General features: G+C 39.6%; 1 protein-coding gene across 1 annotated transcript; it reads left to right on the top strand.

Annotated features, from left to right (window-relative positions):
* Positions 1-3716: 3716 nt before the first annotated feature.
* LOC121813355 (nuclear GTPase SLIP-GC-like) lies at positions 3717-10461 on the top strand. The gene is made up of 7 exons (XM_042217083.1): positions 3717-4102; positions 4262-4348; positions 4659-4746; positions 7494-7710; positions 7831-8052; positions 9924-10130; positions 10223-10461. Exons 1-7 carry the CDS (start codon positions 4027-4029, stop codon positions 10400-10402), a joined length of 1077 nt encoding a protein of 358 aa, XP_042073017.1. The 5' UTR covers positions 3717-4026; the 3' UTR covers positions 10403-10461.
* Positions 10462-11916: the final 1455 nt, after the last annotated feature.

Below are 11916 nucleotides of genomic sequence, written 5' to 3'. Positions count from 1 at the left end.
GTACTCCTCTGAATGCGAAAGTATTTGTTAAACCACATGACAAGAATACCTTTCTGCTGCAACAGATGTGCTGTAATTAGAGAGGGCTTAAGTTGTCTTAGAGCTGTGTGGAAAGTCATCACCAGCTGATAAGTTTACAACCGTGCCCTACCCCTCCCACAAGTAGGCACACACACACACAAACTATATATATATATATACACCACACAGGCTGGATCTGTCGCCTCCAGCCTGGTAGTAGTAGCTAGTCCCCTCTAACTCATCACCCCAAGCCACCGCCTAACATCCACTAAAACAAATGGCTCATCAGGCTCCGAAACTACACTCAAAACTTAACATAATTAATACCACAAAGAAACATCAGATAAATAGATTACAAAGTGAGAATGTAAACAGGTGTTGCATGCCTATTCATCTTGGAAGGGCGACCTGCACAATATATATGAATCGAAATGGACCATAAGAACACTTAATGCTCATAGTTAGAACATTTCTATAATCCCCCTAATCAGTGCGATGCACAAGAGCTAAGGCGGATCCTATTCCATGGCTAACAAGACATCAAATGACTATATATGATGAAACATCAAAGTCACCCACTCAAATCCTCACGTATTGAAGTTTTATTGGATGAGAACATCTGTGACATTACTTAGGATATAATTAATGGATTACAATAACATAAGAATAGGGCTGGACGATCGTTATACTTAGCGTAAAAACAAAGTGACACAACCGAACACGAAATCCAAATATCCCCACAATCTGACAGAAACCCTGAGTCAGATCGTATAGAACCAAAACCACTGTACAGCGAGCACGAATTAGTCCTCTCTCTCTATAGTCAGCGAATCGGCCAGCTCATCACGTAGGGCTCTTTGATGCTGCAGCAATGAGTGTACAATGTAACCGATACCCGATCAGTCAAGTCACCTGGAGTGAAATACCCATAAGGGGTCATATATAGGCCTAGCCAGATAAAAGTGTCAAAGCTAGATGAATACCTGAATGCAAATATAGCTATTAATCCAAGTTCTGCAGTGAATCAGGAAGATAATATGGCCTATCTGTCCAGCATGGGCGTCTCCATTAAAGCCATATACACCTTTTGTTTGGCTTCCCCACATCGGCTGTATAATACACAAACACTGACCCTGGGACAGAGATAAACCACCACAAGGGACAAAACAAGTGTGCAGAGGGGTCTCCATAAAGCCTAACACCTTTTGTTGCTCCCCTCCTGTTCTCCAAACGTGCTGGGCAGTTCAAAAAGGCAAACGAGGCAATCTGTTAGCTTCATTTCGACCCTTCATTCCCCCTGATCCAAGCATGTGCATTCACGCTAACGAGTAGACGTGCAGCTATATAAACACAAATTATTAGTTCAAACCTGCAGCCTTGCATCCAGATCTCACTGAAAAAGCATTTGTGATGGAAAAATGTCTTCTGTATGCATCTGAAGTGACTGCTTAACTACATTTCTTGCACCTTTTAAATTTGCTAGTTTATGAGAAAGCCTGAGCCAATATTAAAACAAAACAGAAAACAAACAAAAAGGTTAATGAGATATTTTGTAATTCATCAGTTATTATGAGAAGAGGTGATTGTAAAAAGATAGTCATAGGTGGCCTGGCACTGGAAGGACATCTGTGCATTTTTTCTAAGTTTCAGGAAAACCTAGTAAGAGTTACTAGTTGCCAATGTGCTTATAATCGTTGTATCTTAGTTATCATTTATATAGGATTATAGAATCTCTGGTTATTGGTTATAAGTAGCATACTTCAAAAACAATAATTAAGCAGCGTTTATATAGTCACTCTCAAACAATACATACACGTGTTCATGTTGTAAGAAAATATGGCTCACGTAAAGGTGAGACAGGATGTTTTGGTTAACACGCTCCTCCTAGGCACACGGTACCTCATCTTCTGCGCTGCACAAACACTGCCTCCGATCTTCCTTGCCTTTCATTCCAATATTCTCCGCTCTAGCTCTCTCCTGTTCGCGCACGCGTAATCAGTGATTTGCCTTGAATTATTATTCATTCATGAAATATACCAACATTTGTCCTCCCCTCAACAAGTGTATCATTTTACTTGCAAATGTTGTCAAAGCAGCGTAAAGTTTCACCTACATGAGTTACCCGAGTATTATTTGTGATTGTTGAACCGTGAGACTATTACCGTCTGTGGTGTTGGAATTTCGCATCTGGTCATGCCGCGAAATTTTTGACGTTCGTCCCAGCCTGGTTGTTCCGTTTGTGTTACTGCGAGCGGTCATTAAACTCCCTCCACCCTCTTCCCTCTCTCACCTCCTCAAGGCAAGCCTTTCCTCCTCTCTTCTTCAGAGTTCTTGATTTACTTTTTCTAACAGGTACAACATCGCTAGGTAGCACGATAAAACCTGAGAGTGTCATCGAAGTTCCTAAATATTCTATCGTAGTTGACTTCATGACTTTTAATATGCTGCATTACAGTGTGTGGAAGGATTCCGATCGATCGTGAGCACATGAGCATGCTCAAACCTGTAATAACAAACTAGAAAGGCTCTACATATAGGTCACTGGAGTCTATCATTATGAGACATTACAGCTTCTAGTGCATTACGTCACTGTGGTATCTTACCATTACCTCTTGTATGGTCACGTGTGGATGATTCTTCGTCTCAAAAGAACCAAATTTCTTCGGGTCTTTTGCGATTCGTCTCGGCTCATAGTTTACACTGTCTCTGAGCTTGGCAAAATTCTTCAAGGAGCGCCAAGATTAACGTGAAGCCTCTGATTGCCAGTGACTAGTGATATCGTGCACTTTCCTGCGTATCCTGCGAGTGACTGCAGTCGAAGGAGAGTAAGTTTCTGGCACCAATACATCCTTATCGCCTAACCCCTTACTTCTATATGCATTACTGATCTCACAGATAATAATTTGCATGACTAGGACCACTACAGTACTTTTTTGAGCTCTGGCAACTCATCCGGCGATGTTATACATAGTCTGGTATGAACCTTTATCACAAGGCAAGAACTTGGCCCATATGAATAATGAGATTCAAGAAGAACCTCCAATCTGTTAAAGTAATTAAGTTTCTTACATCATGCTATTTCCTGTGAACAGAAGGTGACTTTATCTGGATATATATTCAAAGAAATGCACGGCCAGTAATTAATTCAGTGATGGGTAAAAAGCCGCCGTTAAAAGCAACTCTTTTACTATTTTCTGGTATACTGGCCTAATCCTGAGATATATCAGTTTTGTACTATGTTCTTTGACTACTATCGTTTTGTCTTGATGCATCAATCATCCAGGAAAGTAAATCTCCAAAACTTGATTCTGTTCATCTGGACGTAGCGTTTTGTGTGAGAACCGTTTCGTCACTCATCCAAGTGACTTCTTTAGTTTCAGCTGACTGCAGTACATTTGCATAATGACTGAAACCAGTCCAGTGAAGGAACAATGGGCTGGGAGGTCAGTTCCTTAATGTTAATTATGCAAATTCTCATGACCATTGATCAACAACCACTGACCAAAACCCGCTGATCAATGGCCATGAATACCATTCAGAGAGTTGGGGAATGGCTGCAATTACAGCATTCTAAGATGGCGAAAGGTGTACCCTTAGGCCCCCTCCTCGATTCAAGTAAGAACAGAATCACCAATTACCAGAGTTTGATTCCTGGCGAGTGTTTTGCCAAGTTGGCAAAAACAGTTAGACACATGAACAGGTTGGTGGTGTACCGGGGACTTCTGTTTAAGACTATGCTTCCTCCTCATCGTCACCCAGTCATCTTGTTTCCCCGACTGTTCGGGACAATTTGCCAGAGGGAGCTAGCCTTTGACTGGACAGGCTAAAGGGGCCTGGCTAGCTATAGGATTTTTAAGGGTGCGAAGCAAAGTCTCCAATTCTGTGATAAGGTATTAGGTATATAATGTATTCTTCATCAGTCTGCTAGTTATAAATATAACTGCATTTAAGTTTGTTGATTGTAAAACTTGTATGCTAGTGTCCTTCAAATGTTGTTAAAGAGCAATGCCAATGCAAATAGTAATAATTTCCTGTATAACTCATATTCATCCTCAGGTCTTGCCATCCACAAGTGATACAGGTGAGACACATGCATCAGTATTTATTGCATCTCATATTATTCTGTGTTTGCACCTAAATATTGGTGCCTTTCAATCTACATAACTTTACTAAGAATAAATTACAATGCTGAGAGAAACACATTTTTTGTTCTTATTTTTTGTTGTTTTTATCCAATCAGGAAAGAGAAAATCAGATCTTCAAAGTGACGCCAGCAGGTTGCAGTCACCAGCTAAGCGACAGCGTCTGTCTATGCCAGGATTTGCAGGTATTTACGTCTCTTTCTAAACAGTGTCACAGTTTAAGGGTTAAATTTCTGTGCAGCACAATTTGCCCAACATGCCAGTTTCATCTTTGATGCTAGAAATTACTTTTTCTTTGGCTGTTGTCAAAATTTAACAGTCAGCTTGATGCACGGTATAGTAAGTTTGATTGGTAAGTGGTCACATTATGGTCCTGATATACTCTAATTCACACACGTTTGTTTTGTTTGTTTGTTTTTTTTACATGAGATTTTACATTTTCTGTTTATTCTAGTCTATTTGTTTTAAATAGTTTTTTCCTTTCTTTGTCCACAGAATCAATCATACTGTCTGATGTGAAAAGCATCATGACATTTGTACATGCCAGACTAAATGACCAAGACAAACTCAGTGCTTTCTTGAAGTGAGTATTAAGTTTTTTCATATTTTGTAATGTATGGGCCTGGTTCCACTCCTGATCATGTGACAGTTTCACAAACAGATCAAAGAGAGATTGTTTTTAAAGAAACCAAAAATGCAGAAAATATCTGTAAAACATCCTCAAAAACTGCTAGTTATGTGTAATTGAGTCACACAGAGAAGATGGTCCCTTTTCAAGAGTCTTGACACACGCAAAAATAAGCAGTATATTCACATGATCACAACAATTAAAATGATTCAGTCCAAACAAACTTTATGGATGTCACACTGGTTACACCAAGATACAGTCACAGGAATGAGTAACTACATTGATGAGGATTTATTAACCTAAATGCACTAATTGCACGTCTTTGGACTGTTGGAGAAAACCAAAGTACCTGGAGAGAACCGAGGCAAACATGAAAAGACAACACGTTCTCACTCCCAAAGCGTAACATGTTATGCTATGTGACAAATCGTCGGTATATTACGCTTCTGGCCACCCAACACGTCCCTATAATACGAAATCAGAAAAATGAAATGCTAACTCCGGGTCCGATAACAGGCAACCCACCCGCAGTAGATGCGCGCGGTGTGAGGTCTCACAGCAAGCTATCAAATACGGTGCATTTCTGGGCTTTTAAAAAAAACGCTATAAAAAAAAACACTATGCAAGGCTAATCAAATTGTACTGTTTAGTCATAATTTCTGTGTGGGCTTCTAAAAAAACAAACACTATGCCCGTCGCCCACCGGCTGTTCATCGCATTAATGACCGGTTGATAACCGCCTTTGCCACGTTATAAGTCACAGTTAATCTGCTTAAAGCACTTGTTGCAGGCTGCTGAGTTTACATTTTTTGCTGTGAAGTACAGCCAGACTTTTGACCGCTTCGCCTTGGGCATTTTTAATCTGTAGCTCTGCTGTAAAAGAACGTACGTACCTGGCCCCGCCTACTATCCTGGGAGAACTGTCTAAACATGGAATGGCCCTATGAGAAGTTGCCTACTCACAGGCTCAGGGAATAAAGCATAGGAAGGGGCCCCGCCTACTATCCTCGGAAACGTAAAATGATTGGCTAGAAGTGTATCACAGCTCAGGGAATAAAAGCACCGAAATAAAGCACCGAAATGTGCGCTGCTTTTCGGTCTGGTTACTACCGTTTATGTCAGATGGCACCGGACACCGGTACCCATCCCTAATTATGGGTATGTTACAATGTACACGGTATGAAGGTATTTTATGAATATGCTATAACTATAAGTATGTACAGGCTGTAGTGAGTGTACAAACTATGTACAGGCTATGAACAGGATTTAAATATGGTTAAAAATATGAAAACTATACAGAAATATGAAATATGAACTATACTGATTGTAGATATACAATTGTGAGTATTAATAAACAGTTGTAGAACTATAATTATTGTATTGTACAGAATGATTGTCTATACAGCATTTACAGTAGTGCAGTTCAGATCAGTGAGATATGTGGGTAATTTCTACAGTGGTTATATAAAGTGCTAGTGGTTGTAAGGTTGGTGAACCACCACCTGAACCGGTCCATGTTATTATTTTGTGTATGAGGGTACAGTTGGCCATTTGTTTGTTTTGTCCATTGTGTGTGTGTTCAGTTATAGGTGGTTGTAGGTGTGTGTATGTTCAGTCCATGAGTTTAATGTGGGTCAGAGTCCAGGAGTCTGACAGCTGTGGGGAAGAAGCTGTTACCACTACCTGATGGTCTTAGTCCTGTGGCTCATGTAGCGCCTCCCAGAGGGCAGGAGTCGAAGAGTCCTTGTGCTGGGTGACAGTGGCCTCTGATGATTTTCCCAGCCCTTTTTAGACACCTTCCTGTAGATGTCTTGTATGGCAGGAAGTGGTCTTTCACCGATGTGCTGGGCGGTTTTCATGACCCTCTGCAACGCCTTCCGGTCCGAGGCAGAGAGGCTCCCATACCAGACTGTTATACAGTTAGTCAGGATGCTCTCGATGGTGCAGCAGTAGAATTTCACCAGGATGTCTGAGGACAGGTGGTTCTTCCTCAGAGTCCTCAGTAAGAAGAGGCGCTGGTGAGCCTTCTTGACCAACTTGGAGCAGTTGGTCGTCCAGATGAGATCCTCGGAGATGTGGACTCCAAGGAGCTTGAAGCTGCTCACATAATCCACAGCCGTCCCTTTAATGTAGATGGGTGGATGTGGGTCAGCTTTCCTCCTGTAGTGCACGATGAGCTCCTTGATCTTCTCGGTGTTAAGCAGCAGGTTGTTGGTGTCGCACCACTCGGCCAGATGATAGTTTGGTTCCATATTCACCAATTAGTTTCTTGTGTCAGTCTGTTTGGTGTGTTGGTTCTTTGTTTAGCTATTTTACGTTATACTTTTGACTTAACAGCAGTACAACTATAGATCACAGAATGATTTATTAGTAAAATAAAACTATCAAAGTTAAGACCAACAAAGACTGATATTTTTAGGAGGTTTTGGTGACTTAACTACATTTTTTGCTGTTCCTGTTATCTACCAACTCTTGGGGGAAACATTTTAGCTTTAACTGACACAAAAAGGAAGATGCTGATCAAAACAACATACAGTAAACAATTAGTGGTGTATGTGTATAAAACTAAAATATTTAGTGATATTTCATTTGATGATCACTACCATGATTATAACTCTCTTTGAAACTCTCTTTTTTAAAGCGTGCATAAAAAGTTTTCATGACTGAATCAATTAACCCATATTTAAAATCTTGTTCAACAGGAAAAAGATCAGTGATTTGGAGACAGACAAGAGGGAGCTGGTTGGTGTCTTTGGTAAAACCGGGGCTGGAAAGAGCTCTTTGATAAATGCCATCATTGAAGAGAAGAATCTTTTACCTTCAGGAAGCATCAATGCCTGCACCTCAGTCATGATCAAAGTGGAAGCCAACACACGTAGCACAAAGTATGAAGCAGAAATTGAGTTCATCACAAAGGAGGTAAAATGAATTCTCAAAGTTTGATTTGTACTTAAAACTAAATAATTTGTTATAGTGCAGTTCTTGGAGCTTAAGGCTGGGTACATGCCTCAATAAATTGCTTGTCATCTATTTTTGTAGGAGTGGAAAGATGAGTTGTGGTCATTTCATCAGCTTCTTGACAATAATGAAGATCAGGACAAGGAAGGCGACGATGATTATCGTGATGCTGTTGAAAAGCTGTCAGCACTTTATGGAGAAGAATGGAAAGAGAAGTCCTCTGAAAACCTCATGGAGAACAAATATTTCAAAGAAATTCCAGAATTTCTCCAATCCAGGCGGAAGATATTGAGATGTGAATCAGTAAGACAAACTCATATTGCTACTATAACAGACAGGGGACACACAGGGGATGCTGGGAAGGGGACACAGGTGAAACTAGGACATCTTGGACACAAAAAGGGAACTGACCAAATAAACAAAAGACTAAGGCTACGTTCACACTGCAGGCGAAAGCGCATCAAATCCGATTTTTTTGACACTATGCGACCCATATCCGATCATGGTGTGACAGTGTGAACGGTGCAAATCCGATATTTTCAAATCCGATCTGGGTCACTTTCGTATGTGGTACTGAATCCGATACATATCCGATGTTTTAGAAAGCGACTGCTGTTTGAACGGTCAGGTCGCATCAAATCCGTCTTTTACGTCACCGACACAAGACAGACGCCAATTATCAGTACTAGAGAAGCGCCCGAGAAGACATCGCGGTCGCTTCCTGGCCATCCAGCGTAGATGTCAGTGAAACTGTTGGGAAGACAACGTTGGAGAAACGTGAACATTTTATTTGTACTGTATAATCTGCAGATTCTGACAGAAATCTGCAGCTATCCTTTGAAGCACCGCTCCTCTCTAAAACAGCAATAAGGATCATTATTAGGTTATTTACATTATTATGTAAATAACAAAATAACTTAAAGCAAAAATTGGGAAACGTAAAGTCCGAAGTCTTTATATTAAGGGCCATCAGTCAAACAATACTGTTTGCTCTGGGTCTAAACAGAGCGCGTTGTGTGTGACGTCTTCTTTTGCGCATGCGGGCCGCTTTGAGCGTTCACACTAGAGCGCGTTTGCTGTCGCATTTTATTTGTAGTGTGAACAAGCAGACAAAAAAATCTGATTTGATCAAAAAATCGGAATTGAGCATTAACACCTGCAGTGTGAACGTAGCCTAAGAACTAAAAACATATCTCACTTCTGAAAATAGCATGCAGCATAGATTCAAAAGTCCAAAAAACAAAACACTGAAAACAGATCCAGTGATCAAAACAAAACAGATCTTACTGAGATCCCACAATGATCTTTAGATGATCACATTGCCAGAAAAAATAAATCTGTTCTTGTAATAACTGGTTAACAAGACCCAAGTTTGGTCCAGGTCCGTGATGTAGAGCATGATTGTTTTTATTTTAAATAATCGCAGTAAGAACCTTTTCCCTTATCACACAACAGTGATCAGTTCCCTATTTTAACCTACTCTTACACTTTAAATCGCACCGTAGAAATTCACTGCTGAGCAAATTCAGCAAAGACTGAATCAAAGTGGCCACAAAGTAAATCAGTGTCTGACAGTCAGTTAAAGTGGACAACTGTGCAAAATGCTGACATGAAGTAGTTTCTGCTAATAGTAATACTGGCTGTTGAGAACAAGAGTGTTCATAGCATGATTTAAATAGAGAATAAAAAATTAAATAAATCATAAAAATCTATTTTCATTTTGGATTTGATTGATGTTTTTCTTGGTCCAATATAACACAAGGGGAAGCTTGTACATGACACAATCTGATCATTTAAATCTAAAACTGAACACTAATTACTTAACCTTCAGTTAAAGTGGACAACTGTGCAAAATGCCGACATGAAGTAGTTTCTGCTAATAGTAATACTGGCTGTTGAGAACAAGAGTGTTCATAGCATGATTTAAATAGAGAATAAAAAATTAAATAAATCATAAAAATCTATTTTCATTTTGGATTTGATTGATGTTTTTCTTGGTCCAATATAACACAAGGGGAAGCTTGTACATGACACAATCTGATCATTTAAATCTAAAACTGAACACTAATTACTTAACCTTTTTTATGTCACTGACTTTTTAATGAATTCTATAAAGCACTTTCTGTGAGGACTGAAATTAAACTGCACTGCTTTACTTTCATTATTTATTGCAGGCTAATGAACTTTCTGCACAATTTGTCAAGTACACAAGAAGTGAGTCAAAACAAGGAGAAGGCAATGAAGGAAAAAAGTGGTTTTGGCCACTAGTGAAGTGTGTGACTGTCAGGGTGCCAAACAATCCTTTTCTCCAGCATGTCACACTTGTGGACCTTCCTGGAAATGGTGACTGTAACAAGAGCAGAGATCAGATGTGGAAAGGGGTAATTCACATTTACTGCTCTTTGCTTATACTGTGTTGTCTGTAAACAGTCATCTTTCAATGAAGCACTGAGACATGTTATTCTCCTTTCAGATAGTTGGAGATTGTTCTACTGTGTGGATTGTGACTGAAATTAATCGAGCAGCATCAGAGAAAGAGGCCTGGGAGATCCTGGAAAGTGTCAGTAGTCTGATTGGAAATGGTGGCGAATGTCAGCAAATTCATTTTATCTGCACCAAGTCTGATCTTCTTGATGATTCCGATGATCTGTAAGTAATTTTGAATGCTGATCAACTACAGGGTGTTTCCATGTAAGATAAACCCAGGCTAGAATGAAACACAGAGTTTAGCCTTTTTTTTTAATAATACAGAACATTTGGGTCAAAGGGAGTCTGAGATGCAGATACAATTTTATAAAGTTTATTGAATATGGTGGACTGAGTAATAAAGAGAAGAGAGAGGGAGTGGAATAGTGGAGAGTGGCAAAGGTAGTAGATTTTTTTTAGTTGTAGAGGGACAGCAAGAGAGAAGAGGGTGAGCAATAACAGGAGAGCAGGAGGAGAAAGAGTTGCAACTGGCATCATTGCAGCTTTTATGTATGCACAACTGATGTGAAGTTTAATAGGTTTATTTACAATGAAAGAAAAATATAAACTAATATGAACTGGTGAATTAGTGGAGAACACCACCGTAGGTGGCAGAGATGCAGTGCCACAGGCAGTCTTTAAATACAATCTAGGCGATGACAATGAGTTATATGTGTGCGACAGTCAGGGAAAGCTCAGCTTGGTCAGAAAGGGAGCCTCCACATCAGGTAATGTTCATATGTTGATTAACGGTTTTCTTCAGTTTTTGATCCACTGCAGAATATTTTTAAGGAAAAGCCAGGCCAGGAAAATCTCCTTCATGTTTTTCTGTGTTTTATCCTTAGTTACTTTGACACAAAGGCATCTGTTGTGTATATTGCATATGCTTAAACCTCTGATGAAGTATCAGTACTGATAAATGATCAAAATTCTAATATTTCTGACTGTCTGAGAAAAAATTGAATCGAATTGGAATCCAACCGATTCTAGAAATCAGTGATGATAACCAGCCCTAGTGCCAAGGTAGGTATCCCCCTGTGTCGGAAGCCCGCACTGGGCTGTCCAAATCATGGGCAAACAGTATCCCACAGCTGTTTATGTTTTTAAACCCATTTTGAAGAGAGGCATTTTTTTAAATGTATTGATAGCATAATGTTAAATATTCTTACACAGTTAAAAAAAACTACACGTACAATAAATTAAACCATAAAGATTTCTGTTATTAAAAGAGTTTGTACTTTATTTTATTGCAACCTGTAATTTGTTTCAGTTTACTTGTATTTGTTTTATTGTTTACAAAAGGTTTGAGGTGCGAAATACACTGCAATGGTGTTTGAAAACAAAACATGTGTGTGTGTGTGTGTGTGTGTGGTTGGAGGATGTGTTTGTGTTTTGGGGGTTATAAAACACGATGATAGATACAAGATAATAGATAATATGCAACTTAACAGTTGTATTTTATCTATTGGGGGATGGGTGTGGCTGGGCTGATGACGGTAACAGAAAAGAGTGGCAATTTATATTTTTATTAGTATTTTTAAGGATTAAAGATGGTATTTGTTATTAGGCTTTTTAAAAAAAAGTGTTTATCACCCAACATCGTTTCATTGTTGAAAAAAAAGGGCTCCGAGGGAGGGTGTTACCGCTCTTCCAGCCACGCCCATCTGCGCTGCACAAACACCTCCTCTTCCTGCCTTTCTC

Source organism: Haplochromis burtoni, unplaced genomic scaffold (genome assembly GCF_018398535.1).
Source record: "Haplochromis burtoni strain Fernald_Lab_line unplaced genomic scaffold, NCSU_Asbu1 Contig_1581, whole genome shotgun sequence".
NCBI classification, from domain to species: Eukaryota; Metazoa; Chordata; class Actinopteri; order Cichliformes; family Cichlidae; genus Haplochromis; species Haplochromis burtoni.
The sequence above is the reverse complement of the archived record's forward strand: the minus strand, read 5'-3'. Positions and strand labels throughout refer to the sequence as shown.